The sequence below is a fragment of the Oryctolagus cuniculus genome, chromosome 8, assembly GCF_051225735.1.
Source record: "Oryctolagus cuniculus isolate XC-2025 breed Fujian yellow rabbit chromosome 8, ASM5122573v1, whole genome shotgun sequence".
NCBI classification, from domain to species: Eukaryota; Metazoa; Chordata; class Mammalia; order Lagomorpha; family Leporidae; genus Oryctolagus; species Oryctolagus cuniculus.
Window position 1 is genome coordinate 95,337,514 of NC_142874.1, and position 14,283 is coordinate 95,351,796.

General features: G+C 37.5%; 1 protein-coding gene across 8 annotated transcripts in view; it reads right to left on the minus strand.

The window, feature by feature from the left end:
* MTTP (microsomal triglyceride transfer protein) overlaps positions 1–14,283 on the minus strand; it is a 74,076-nt gene that overhangs the window by 51,567 nt on the left and 8,226 nt on the right. For 3 of the 8 annotated variants that reach the window (XM_051820148.3, XM_089303023.1, XM_089303026.1), the window contains exons 2-4: positions 13,972–14,162; positions 4,113–4,300; positions 2,393–2,536 (exon numbers count right to left, since the gene is read on the minus strand). In XM_051820148.3, the coding sequence (XP_051676108.3) occupies positions 2,393–2,536; positions 4,113–4,300; positions 13,972–14,020 (381 nt within the window). In that variant the 5' untranslated portion in view covers positions 14,021–14,162. Of the gene's footprint in view, positions 1–2,392; positions 2,537–4,112; positions 4,301–10,756; positions 10,913–13,971; positions 14,163–14,283 lie in introns of those variants that run through there. The other 5 variants (XM_089303025.1, XM_089303024.1, XM_089303028.1 and 2 more) reach the window with 3 other exon arrangements.

A 14,283-nucleotide genomic window follows, 5' to 3' on the forward strand; every position in this document is an offset into this window, starting at 1 on the left:
ATGAATATGAATCTAAGCATTTGGATGGATTTTTATTATAATGTACAAGTGAGAGCTTCAAACAAAAGACAGAGAAGAGGGCAAATATACATGCTGATGAGCATCCTTGAAATCACAGAAATTTCAGGAAGTAAAGCTTAGTTTGAACCTGGGGTAGCACATGCTGTCTAAGTCATTGCTCATCCACAGTTTAATCTGCCTTTGTATAATTTATCTCAGACTAAGCCAAAATGATAGTTTAATGAACTTTCTACCAGTGATGTGGCTGAACAATAATTCCACTTGACTTCTTAGTCTCCAGGGTCAAATTTTCTCCAACGCATACTTTATTGTATGATTGAGAGATATTGTGATGTACTTTACCCTATGGCTACAGGAAACCATCAAAAGTCACAGCTGCTCTAGAATGGGACATGAGCGTCACTAAAATAATGATGTGGCAGTTCTATCCGAGCCTTTGAACAGTGAGGACACTGAGTGTGTGTGTGTCACAAAAGACTTTGTACTCAGCTGCCACCCTAGTGGCTATAAAATGTTTGGCTGTGATTAAGATTATAAATGCAATTAATATTTTATAAATTCAGATGTCTTGACACACTGGAAACAGAGAAGAAAGTAACAGTAATTCATGCTAACTGGGGTCGGCACTGTGGTGCAGTGGCTTGACGCCCTGGCCTGAAGCTCCGGTATCCCATATGGGTGCCGGTTCTAGTCCTGGCTGCTCGTCTGTCGATCCAGCTCTCTGCTATGGTCTGGGAAAGCGATAAGAAGATGGCCCAAGTCCTTGCATTCCTACACCCACGTGGGAGACCCAGAAGAAGCTCCTGGCTCCTAGCTTCGGATTGGCGTAGCTCTGGGCTTTGCAGCCAACTGGGGAGTGAATCATCGCATGGAAGACCTCTCCCTCTCTCTCTGCCTCTCCTCTCTCTGTATAACTCTGACTTTCAAATAAATAAATAAATCTTTTAAAAAAATAAAGCTAACAAAGGTAAGCCGTATGCAAATCAAGTCAGTTAACAGATACTGTGAGGAATGAAGTAGGGAATAATACTATAAGTCAACCAAAGAGATGGGCATTTTCCCAAATACTCCCCAGCCAGAAGACAGTTGAAGATTAAAAATTTGAGCATAGACCCTGTTTCAAGTTTCAGCTCCATCACTTGCCAGTTGTGTGACCTTGGAAATGTTTCTTAACTTCAGTTCCTCATCTATCACAAGAGGATGAAAGAGCAGCACCTGCTCTCTGGTGTTGTCTTGAGAATAAAAGTGATAATTCATGCAATACCTCTGTCAGTGCCTGGTGCACAGTAAGTACTCAGTACATTTTAGCCATTTCTAAGTGATCAATTAGGAAACCCTTTCTCAAAGACTGACTTATTTTATTTCCATATAACCTTACTTTTTTATTTTTTGCAAACATTTTGAGTTCCCTCCACGAGCAAGGTGCTGAACATATAGAGATCAAAACACAACTTCTGCCCAAAAGAAACTGACTCTGAAATGTGGACAGCAGACAAATAGAGATGATTATAATACATTGTGATACATTCTTAAGTAGAAATAAGCCCAGGGAGCATGGGATTTGGGAGGATTTTGGGACAGGCTTCAAGGAACACTCCTTCAGTCAATGCAAGGCACAGGGAAGAGTGGAAAGGCATAGAGGTGAGAGGGAGGGACTGCAAGTAAGAAAGGAACGGGAAATTTCTCTACTGAATTCCATAATCTGAGTGAACACAAATGACCAAAAGGAAAGTGGTAAGAGCCATGAGTGAACTATAAAGTGCAAAGAGTGTTGTAAAGAGGCATGGCTATTTCTATCTGGTGAACTCTATGAAACTTAGGGCCAATGAGTAAAGACTGCAACATGGTAAGTACAAAGCATTCCTGAAGATGGTGATTTGTATTGGGTTGTAGGAGAGGCCATGATACAATAATCGTTATAAACATTTACTAAAAAAATCAACTCTACTGCAGACATGCCATCCCTTTTAAAAAGCTTTAACTTTACACAGATATTGACATCTTCATTACAGTTAATATCATTCATTGACTTATTTCATTCTCATAATTGTTCTTTCCTTAATTTACTAAATTATGCTGTGGTGATTTTATATTATCTTTATAATCCTTTCTGATATTTTAAGGAATATACTTTTTAACAATGCCTTTCATCAATACTTTACTACACAGATTTTCACAAAAATATGAAGCATAAACTGGCTAGAAAATACAGAATTCCAGGCATTGAATTAAACATTTAATTTTCAATCTGTTTATTACTCCTTGAAATAATTCCATTTTCCACAACAATAGTAACAACATGATCATCTTAAATAACATCTACTATGTAAACTTGGAGAAAAACGATGCAGGATCCCCCAAGTCCCCTTACCTTTCCATGGATGAGATGAAGGAGCACAGGTCTTTGTAGAGCTTCCAAGTTTTCCTTTCCTATGACCTTAGGGGCACTTTTTCCTTTGAATATGCTCTTCTCTCCTCTTTGCGGATTCACATTTTCCACGTTTACATCTGTTATCTGGAGTCATGGAAAGAAATTTATCAGAAAAACTTCCCATGTCTGTCTCCATCAGAATCCCTTAGAGGATAAAATGGTAAAGGGATGAACAAATTAGCCCTAATTTCTTCTGTCATTTTTCAATCCATGATTCATAGAACCCTGCTGCTCACTTTAAGAGAATGGAGAAGGTATTAAAAATGAGGTTTGGGGGAGCAGACATTTAGTCTAGTGCTTAAGACACCTGTATCCCACATGGAAGTGGCTGGGCTCAATTCTAGCTCCTGCCTCCAGCTTCCAGGTAATGCAGACCCTGAGAGTCCACTGGCTTGCTGCCACCCACATGCGAGACCTGGATCAAGTTCCCAGCTCCTGACTCCAGCCCATCCCAGCCATACCATTACACCCAGCCATGCCATTATAGGTATTTGGAGAGTGAATCAGCAGACAGGCACTCTTTCTCTCGCTCTCGCTCTCTCTTTCTATCTCCATCACTTCATCTCTCAAATAAAAAATGTTTTTGAACTAAACAAAAATGTGGATACTTAAAGGATTCTGTCATTTCAGGCTTACAATAACTGTGACTTGAATATAGTTCTTTAATGTTACTCTTTCTCTTCATTTGTTTTGGACAGTTGCTGTCTGCCTGATTACTTCCTTTTCTATATCACTTGTCTGAAATGACTCTTGCTCCTCTTGCCCCATTCTACCACAGTTGTATATAAAACATAAAGATGAAGAGACTAATTACCTAACAGGGATATGTATAATTTTATACATATATAAGAGTAGTTTACTGTTCTATTGAAAAATGATTCATTTTGTTCCAACTTGGAAAGTGTGACATCTAATAGAGACATGCAAAGAAACAAAAATCACTTGGTAAGTATACTGCAATCACATCCAATTACAGCAACTACTGGCTCCAGGTATTTGGTTCTGCAAACCTATTTCACACTAACAGGCAGAAGAACGGCTGACTTTCCTAAAGGAACCTATTGCCATTAGGTTTTTGTAAAGAAAAAGTAGAATCACCATGTAATAAAACTGGAAAAGATCACAGAGATCATCTAATTTGATCTCCCTTCTCAATACATTAATCTAAGCCACATAATCTGAGAAAATACTTACATGCAGTGTTTTTCTCCTCAGGATGAATACAAAATATGGTTACTCCTTCATTAGGGGTCCCATCTGTTACATCAAGGAACTCAGGCACCCCCTAATGTACCTCTTTTTTTTCAGCTGGAATGATTTCATTTGTTTCTCACATGACATGGATTCTAGACCCCTTACTCCATAACATTTTGAATGAATCCTAGTTTAATGTCACTACTAATATGACACACAGGATTAGACATCATACTTCTGTTACTGACCTTCTAATTTCCTGCTTCAACCATGTGGAAGATCAGATTGCTTTTGATCAGCCAACACTTAAAAACTGGGGATCTACTTGTTTTAGTTACAGATAACAAACATGCTATCAAATGTTACATCTCTGAAACACACTGCTGGCATCTAATGTTTGTGTTTTGGTTTTTTTTGAGAAGGTTTTTTTTTTTTTTTTTTTTTTTTTTTGGTAGAAAATACCTACCGTGATTTGGATCAATTGGTCATCATCTCCATCAGGATTCCTCCACAGTAAGACAACATTCACATTGGATGAAATTCGGAAGCCCACACTGTCTTGGAGTTTTCCTTTGCTTCGATCAACAAAGACTTCAGTGGCGTAGGTGAGCCTGTACAGCTGGTCATTATTTAATGAGAGACCAGTTGTGTGACCTGCATAAAGACAGTGGCACAAGTCAAGTTTTGACCATAAGGCACCTGTTAGGCCAGAGAATGTGCTGTCTTACCATCAGCGCATTCCTCTAGCTCAGTGGTGTTCAGTGACAGCTTAGTAAATACCTGCTGAATCAAAGATGGCTCTACTTGTCTATCTGCTTAAGTTGGTGACTTGAGAACATAAAGAAATAAACTAACTACTAAATAGGCTTCCTTGTTAGAAAGTCTTTTTATCTCAAATCAATTATCAGATTATCTAAAATTGCCTTGATTAAATTAACACATGTTGATAGAATGATATTATTCTGCTTTTAATAAGGTGATTTTGATTTCAAGTAGAGGTCCTGCCAAAGATTGCTTTAAAAATCTAATAAGTACACCCACAACCTTTGAGTCCTGGCTCTACTCCTGATTCCAGTTTCCCACTAATATACACCTTGGGAAACTGCAAGTGATAGCTCAAGTACTTGGGTTCCTCCCACTCATGCATATTGGAGACCTGCAATGAGTTATGGGCTCCTGGTTTTGGCCTGCTCCACCTGGCTATGTGGGTGTTTAGGGGAGTGAACCAGTAGATGAGGAATATCTCTCTCTCTCTCTCTCTCTCTCTCAGGCCTTCAAATAAATAAAATATTAAAAAAAAAACACACTAACCATCACCATTTGTATTTAACGTATTATTTGAATTCAAAAAGACGAATGGTAAATTAGTTTTAGGGGTTAGAAAAAGGTAGGTCTTAATTTGGATTTTTTTATATTTAAGGACTATTCCTCCAGTGCAATTTACTCTATTAATTAGCAAATTTTACATTCAAGGCTACATTTCAGGGCTAACTATATGAAATTTAAGTTAGCTGTGCCTCCATAAAATGTTTTACTGTATAAAAGCTTAGCATGAACTTAAACTTGGCAGTGGCAATTTAATATCAAATAACAGGCAAATCAATGTTGTGAGTCAAAAAAACTGATGCATGTATGAGTTCACACACTCTGAAATTCAGTTTAACTTACCCTAAAGAAATGTAAAGAGTATGATCATGTCTTTCCCAGAGATGACTTAAAGTTTATGCACATATAAACCCCTTTTGCAAATTTTATATCTATGGCTCTCAAGAGAGTGTCAAGAAAGTTATCAGTGCTAATGGGATTGTATTGCCTGGCCAACTAGCATAGACAACCATAACTTTTTTCCTTCAAGAAATATATATATATGCATGGAGAGAAGGGCAGGAAAGGGGTCTGGATGACTAGACCAGAAGTAAGGCAGCCAAGAAAGGATGTAAAATTATTTTGGAGAATTAAAAGCATTAATAAAACTTCTGGGATGTGGCATGGTGGGTAAATCCGACACCTGCAACACCAACATCCCATATGCACAATAGTTGGAGTCCTAGTTGCACCACTTCTGATCCAGCTTCCCACTTATGTGCCTAGGAAAAAAAGCAGAGGATTACCCAAGAACTTGGGCCCCTGCACCCACATGGGAGACCAGGAAAAGGAGCTCCAGGCTCCTGGCTCCTGGCTTTGGCCTGGTCCAGCCCAATTTGGGGAATAAACTAACAGATGGGAGCCCCTCTCCCTCCCGTTCCCCCTCTTCTTCTTCCTCTCCCTGTAACTCCCCCTCTCCCTGTAACTCTGCCTTTCACATAATTTTTTTAAAAATCTGTGAAAAAAAGAAAACTTCTGAAAAGCCTTGCCATCTACACAGCAACAAACTTCTCTGTTCTCCACCACTTACTGCACAGAGGGGACAAATGGCCAAAATATATAGCCTCTATGTTTTCTGCATTAATCCCCACAAGAAGTAGCCTTTGTTATTACTCACTTTATAGATGAGGACTCTGAGCAACCCAGAGACCAAATCATTTACTTGGGTCCCCTGGGAATCAGCGGTGGAAACATGATTTGAACCCAGGCAACCGGCTCTAGAGACCATGCTGTGACATATACTATACTCCTCTAAAACTTTAAGTTGCAGCCTTTTTCTTTCCTAGGGAGTAAGCTAGGAATTCACTCAATCACTCATTCAACGAGGATGTCTGAGTACCCACTTGGTGGTAGGCTCTTTTCAAGCCTCCAGGGCTTTACCAGTTAACAAGGGAGATAAAATGTCTATCCTAATGGAGCTTATACTTACTTGAGGGGAGAAAGGCAATTAAAAAAAAAACCCAAGTAATAAGCAACTTATGTAGTATGATAGAAGTGCTAGTGAAGGAAGCTGGAATAAGCAAGCGAACACTGAAGCAAGGTCCTCAGTAAGGAGACATTCTGGGCAAAGGCTGTATGCTGGCCCTGTGCATTCCTGTGGAAATAATATCCTCCCCTATTCTTCCTGCCCTACCATCCCCTCAGAGAGGGAACAGCAGATGCAAAGGTCCTGAGCAGGGCTCATGCAGGTGCAAGATAGGAGCAACAGGGAGGTCAAGGAGACTGGATTTCAGTATGTGCGTGACACAACAAAGGGAGATGAGGTCGAACAGATGCCCATGGATGGCAGGGAGGCCTGGAAAGACACTTGCATAGATGTGTAGCCTGGCTCTGGGGCAGGAAGCTGCCAAAGAGCTTTGAGTGGTGACATGACATGATCTAACAAACTTTCAAACAAAGGGGACAAGGATTTTAATAAGCATCAAGAGGAGCCCAGAGAAGGAGGCAGGAGAGCTGGTACCCAAGTGTGTAACCACAAAAACAAACTATGTCCAAGCATCAAGTCTGGAAAACTCTGAGGTTTCAGATAGAAAAAGACAAAGTCAAGAAAAACCTTGAAGAACATGACATTTGTGACTCCCTCGCCTCTAATATCTTTTTTGCATGTAAAACATTAATTAATTAATTAGAAAGGTAGAAAGAGAGAAACAGAGACAAAGAGACATATATCTCCTATACTTTGCTTCATTCCCCAAATGCTTGCCAAAACCAGGGCTGGGCTAGGCCAAAGCTGGGAACCAGGAACTCCATCCAGGTCTCCCATGTGGGTGGCAAGGACCCAAATACTTGAGCTGTCACCTGCTGCCTCCCAGTATGCGTGTTAGGAACCTAGAATCTAGAGCAGAATGGGACTTGGTCCAGGGCACTCTAGTATGTGGTGTGGGTGCCCCAAAAGGCATATTAATCACTGCACTAGACAGCTGTGCCACCTTCTGCCTTTTAACTGGGGACTCTGCAGCAGGTTCAAAAATGGGCTTTCTGGTTAGCAAAGGTATTTTAGACACAGAGGCCACCATTTTATGACACCTATGAAATTCCACATAGGGCAATAGGCAACACATGTTGTCTTATCTGATCCTTATAGGAATTCTGAAAGATAAACATTACATGGCAGCGTACAGAAACTGACTCCAAGTTCAACCCAACAGAACAGATAGCATGCAGGATTTGATGTCTACATTTACTGAAAGTCTTGGGGACTACCTGAAATTGTGTCAAAAATAACTATGAAAAATTTGGAGGAAGGTAGCCTTTCTTAAATTTCAAAGCTTTTCAAAGTGTCATGTTCATCTTTTGTTCTGTTTTGTTTTTATTAGTCCATAGAATATGAAAAGGGTCATACCACAGATGAGCTCTTGACTATGACTTGGAAGTGATAAAGCACAGGAAAGAATGGATCTTGTTCTCCCAAAGCATTTTCCCCAGCCCTTTCAACAGTCTAAAATGCCCATTCATCTGCCTAATGCCTAAAAAGCCTAAAATGGCTCAAGTGAGTAGAGGGTGCTTAGTATTGGCTTTGTGATACCTTGTTCTTTTGTAAGTACTTTTCTGTTTATGTTAGTTGGAGATTTGGCCACACTGGGCACTGGAACATGATCTATTTATATTATTAACTTAATTGTTCAGAGTATGCATAAATTAATTTAGCCCAAAAGGAGTTCTATAACTCTTCTGTTTGCCCCTTCAAATGAATTTAGAGCTTGTAAGTGGCTTAAGAGACACAAAACTCTTAAACTTTTTAAAAAATATTTTGGAAAACCTATTTATAAAGCATAGATAGAACAGTGATTATTGGGTTAAGTAAGAAAACGAAGCACAGGTAAATTAAAAGTGAGATTTGAAGAAATGTACAATGGTGATAGGAAATGGAGTTAAACTAGAAAATTATAAGGAGACAAAATTACAAAGTCAGAAGTAAAAGTAGGATGAAGGGTTAAAAAAAGGAATATGATTAATGCAAACGGACTGAAAAGTAAAAGTAGGGCCAGGGACTGAAAAAAAGACTGGAAATAAAGAAACCATTCAGGCTTACAGGGAACAAAGTTAAATAGAAAGTAAAAGTGCTATGTAAAGAGAACTTGCAGAAGGCATAGAGAATAGACTCATCATTACAAAGTATAATTAAGAAAAAGCAGGGAAAGCTTGAGTTTTTAGAAAGTTCACTCTCAGCAAACCATTTAGACTTTCTTCTACTCATCCTAACCTCCTCTATTTACTTTGCATTTCAACCTGCTCTCAACAGCCATATAGATCTGAAGGTTTACCAGATAGTCACACTGGTAATTTAAGTTAGAGGCAAATCTTGAGATGATAGATGGGATCCCAAAATTTAGAATAGCCTGAATTTAAGATACTCTTTACAAGTGGTTTGCTAGCTAACCGCCAAAAGGTAAAGAATGTATAATCAACTCCTGGTACTATAATACAAATAATTGTGCCCTCTAGGTAGTAAAAGCTGAGGACTGTACTTTTTATCTGCATTTGAAATAAGTAATTCCACCATGAAACTAATAAAGCTTAAACTTTAGGGGCCCCTAACTTGCCCTGTTTCCTTCCAGGACTTTGGAAGGGGACCCTAGCAACATGTACACATACCATATCTTTCCTCAGTAATCTTTGCAAAAGTAAGATAATTTTGTAATCTTTTCTGAAAGACATCCTGGAAATTGCATACACTTCAAGTTATAAAAATCTGGGCTTGCCACTCAGATTGTACAAAGCAAACTGTGGCTGTCACGTCCTAAACTACATTTTCCCAAATGACTTTAAGGTGTGTGTATGTGTGTGCGCACATTTAAATCCTTTACAAGAGCATTTGGCAACATCAAATTATCAATGTTTCCAGTTTATAGATTGGGGAAAAAAGAGAAGTCCATAATAACTGCTATATCTCTATTGTTATTCTCAAAGTAATCTATGATATAAGGTCTGACATTAAGAAGTTAAAATCATTCATATTTCAAATAGTCGACAATTTATTGGACAGATAATAAAATGGTAAACTTTTAACAGTTCTTAGTCAGACGTGATTTACAAATCCTTATTTTTTTCATCCAAGAAAGGGATGTACCTTTAAATATTAAACATTTTAGAAATTAGTGAAAATATTATGCTTAATTCAAGAATACAATGTGTGATATGCTTAAGTGAAATCAGTAAAATTTAGCTATTTATTGTCCCAATAACAGAGATTGTCCTTTTTCTTCTTGTGGAAATTCTTCACACAAAGAATCTTAAGATAAACTTTATTTAGTGATCAAAATCCATATCTATCCCAAACAGATTTTAAAAGTTTCTAAGTGAGGCATTTTATACCAACTACTTAAAATTCAGAGTTTTTAAAAATTGGACCCTATCATGCACATTTATGTATTAGATCAATTGGTTTTAACAGTCTGTCGTAGGAGACGCTAAAAAGTGATAATTTTACACAGTGCAACATTCAGAAGATCAAAGTTTACAATTCAATCCATCTTAAAACAAGATTCCACATTGACACATCTCATACAGCCTTTTGAAATTATTTCTCATAAAATGTGTCTTTAGCTCATGCTTTCTCATGTGTGCATGCTTTAAAATCAGTTTCATTTTTAAAGCAAAAATTGTAACTAGCAACACTAGTTTTCCAATAATGATAAGCCCTATTTCTTAAATCCATAGCTTGCAGTTTTACTTTCTTTTTTTTTTTTTTTTTAGTTTTACTTTCTTTAATGCACCAACTATGATTATTCTATCACTTTTGAATGGTAATGGAATTAAATACATGCTTTATCACTTCATTCATAATTCTTTGGTAAATCAGATGCTTTTTCCATTGGGTCTAATTCTTCTTGAAGTAACATTGCTAAGCAACCAGAATGAAATTTAAGAACTGAAGTTTTTTTTTTTTTAATTCTCTTTTACAATTCAAATGAAGGAGCAGCATTCTCTGTGACAACCACAGCAGGTAACAATAGCTGGCATCTTTCTCCTCCTTTGAAAAATAGGCCATGAGTGAGAAATTGAAGAAATACACTGGTCTGAAGGGACTGAAACTCAAAGGAGCTTCTATTCTCTTAATGTATGGAGGCATTTGAATTTGTTTTCCATTTCAGCCCAGTCTTGCTTTCACAAATATTCCAAAGTTACATAGTTTTGGGGATGATTTAGTTAGGAACTCTTTCAACTGTCACACTCACTCACACACACACACACACCCTCCTCAAAGATTGAAATTAAAGTTAAGCAAAAGCAACACAAACTTACCTTTAACAGAAGCTGAATATGAGGAAATGAAGCAGAGAAAAAGCACAGCAAGCAGAATCATATTGACCAGCTACCCCCTACTGCATCCAGTTCCCAGTGGGAGTCACTGAGAAGTGGACTCTTCTGAAGGCAGCCAGTGAGAGAGTGACCCTCCCCAGAACCTGCAACAATAATGTTTATCTTTGGCGAAAGGTCAGATTCCAAACTCCAAAATCAGGACCTAAGTTCACTAAAGGGCTCCCTATTAATGATTAAACATAGGTGGGCTACAGTTTTTAGTCTCTTACTCTAAAAAAATGTTTTTCACTCACTAAGGAAAATCAAGAAAGTTTTCATTTTTGAGAGCTAAACCAAACCAGTCTACCTTCCTTCCTATCAATGTAGAAATAATGCAGGGACATCCCAAGTGGTGGGGCAATTCTCTGTTCAATACATAATCATTGTCATGCCTATATTAACTGCCTGTCTTTACTTTTTAACACTTTATGTGGGAGAGCTGTAAGGTTTCTCAAACTCAACTAAATTGAATTTTCATGTCTTGTATAGTCATCCTTCAATGGGTTGTACTAGTTGTGTGCTGTTTTTTAAAAATTGTTCTGATTTTTGGAATTTAAACTTAAACTGCTAAGTCCCACCATCACTTCAATATTATGTTAAAGTACACAGAACTCTCTTTCCTGAAACATAGATGATTCTCCTTAGGTGTGAAACTGTAAAAGGCTGGAACAAATCAGCGCTGTCTATTATTAACGTACTAGTAAGTCAATTGAACATACACTGTAGATATCAATCTGTATCAATAACAAGAAACATAGAGTCCCCAAACTGACTTTTGAAGTTCTGTGCTTTCTGAATTTCATTTTCAGGAGAAGAATCAGAGGTATATTACAGCTCTCTCTTTTTTGCTACTGAATATTAATCAGAAACTTCTCTAGAATTAAAGAGAATACTTTAGTGTGGCTAAGGCCATGCTCCTTTGCAATGTTGTTTCCATCTGGAAACTTCCATTAAAGAGAACTGATATGAACAAAATCTACTAAAATGAGGTGGCTTGGAGAACACAGGGAATGTTTTGGCAAGGAAAGGGGGCAAGCGCTGGGGAAGGACTATTTGAATGTATTTGAAAACACTATGGCCATACTTCAGTATAAGATGGGTTCCTAAATCTACCCTGGTCCCTGTATTGATCCTTTTCTAGAACCTTAGCTTTCAGCTTAAATCCTCTCGAAAAACTGGGTACAGGAGAGCAGACTTGAGCAACAGGGCCACAAAGTGAAATATAAAACTAAAAAATCTCCAAAGTTAAATATTTTCTGCTTGAATTGTATTTTTATATAAACTAAAAGATGAAAATTATTTGTTCTTATCTTCTACTGAGACTATAGCTTGATGTGCTATCATAAATCTTACATATGAATCAAAACTAAACTACTTAACAAAAATAAATTATTTAGCTGGGCATATAAACTTAGATATAAATACTAACTAATTTTTGCTGCAGTTAAACAGCAAAAGTCATTCTGAGAAAATAACCTCTGTTAAAAAATGTTTTTATAAATAACAGGGATAATGAATATGAGGGAACATGAAAGTGCTTTATTGTTTTCCATTTGAATAGACTTCTAAGTGTTCCCACAATTTCTGTAATACATGCATATGGATATGAAATCCTAGTCACTTAAACTTTGCCTATACATTTATTTAAGCCAAGGACTAGTTTGCATCTCACACAATACTCTAAGAACTGCCTTTTGTATTTCCAGGCTCACAGCTGCATAAATCTGTAATATCTGTGGTTACAGTATATGGTTCCTGATACGTGTCTCTTCGGGTAAAGTACTGTTCTTTGTCAGGTGTTTACCAGAGTCCAACCAATAAAAGGCATATCACTATTGCCTAACAAAATAAACGCTTCTTCATTTGAACACTTGATTTCCACTAGAAAGCTCCTATGAGTCACTGAATTAAGTAGTCATTTCAACATACGATGTTCAACTAGGGCCATTGCTGTGGTTTTAAACAACACCACTCTTTTATATTTTGCTTATAACTTTCTCTTTTTACAAAGACCTCTGAGAAAAGACTTCTTGATACTGTTTTACCGGAGATGAAATAAGAATGCTAAAGCTTTTCTATATTTAATGAACTCGGTATTCCAAAAAGATGCACTCTCCCTGTAGCTCTGTTGACCAAGTAGAGCAAATACTGAACGATATATGTGGGAGGAATCTCCTAAAACTCACCAGCTATTTTATATGTCACACAAAGCAGGGCAAAAGCACAGCACAGTATAAAAATAAGGAGAGGAGCCACCCAAAGAAGAATTACTATGTACAATACACTATGTTAAGCATTTACATTTTTAACAGTTTATCCTTATAACAATCATTTTATGTATTTAAAACAATAGTTCCTGGATTAATTTAAGGAATGCTTTATGGAATATAGGAAAATAAACCTTGAAACCTGAAGCTGATATTCTTCTTTGCTTAAAAAACATTACAGGTGGAATGTAGCTGAGGGGAGGAGAATCAGTTTTTTACAGATGACATGAAATTGCTAATAAGGACTGTCTTTTAATAAGCCAATCACAATGCTTTATGGGAGCTAACAGAGCACTTGATCTTTGTAGTTAGATGTCCATTGGGGAAAAGTTGAGCACACCAGTCAGGTCAGAATCAAGTTGAACATTCTAAAACACTGCTATTGCTACCCTTTGGTAGTACATGATGTGGTGAAATATTTGCTGTACTACCATTTTGCTGTGATAAATAATGACACTATGAAATAAAGATGAATGACTAATTTAAAAGTACAGACGTATTTCTGTTGAGTGTCATAGGTTGTTAGGAGTTAACTTTTTTTTCCTGGACTAGATGATAAATGACCTTCACCCCACTTACAGTTGGAAGGAAACATATCACCTTAATAGACACTCACATGTTAAGTCAGGATTATGATAGCTGTATGAAAAAAAAAAAACACAGACTGCTTATAATATCAGAACACTACTCTGTTCCTAGAAAGAAGCATGACAGTGGGGGAAAAAAAACCTTTAGAAGGAAACTTCAAGTTATTGCTGAACAGTCATAATACTTCAACATTTTCATTTCTACAAAGGAATTGTTATTTAAAAACAGTCATGAAAGAAAACTAGGGGGAGATGGCTGTTCGGCACAGCAGTTGAGACACTGCTTGGGACGCTCATATCTCACCCATATCAGAGGGCCTGTGTTCAAGTCTCAGCTCTGCTCCTGATTCCATCTTCCTGCTAATGTGCAGGTGATGGCTTCAATACTTGGGGTCTTTGACATCCACTAAGACCTGGATTCCTGGCTTCAGACTGATCCAGCTCCAGCTGTTGTTAAGCGTCTGAGGAGTAAGCTGCCAGATGGAAGATCTCTGCCTTTCAGAGGAAAAAAAATTATAAAAAAGAATATCATATAGCAATTTTTTAAAAAATTTTTTTGCTTGTTAGGCAATAATAATTCTTACTGATGACTCCCTTAATACCAAGGCAAAATTAT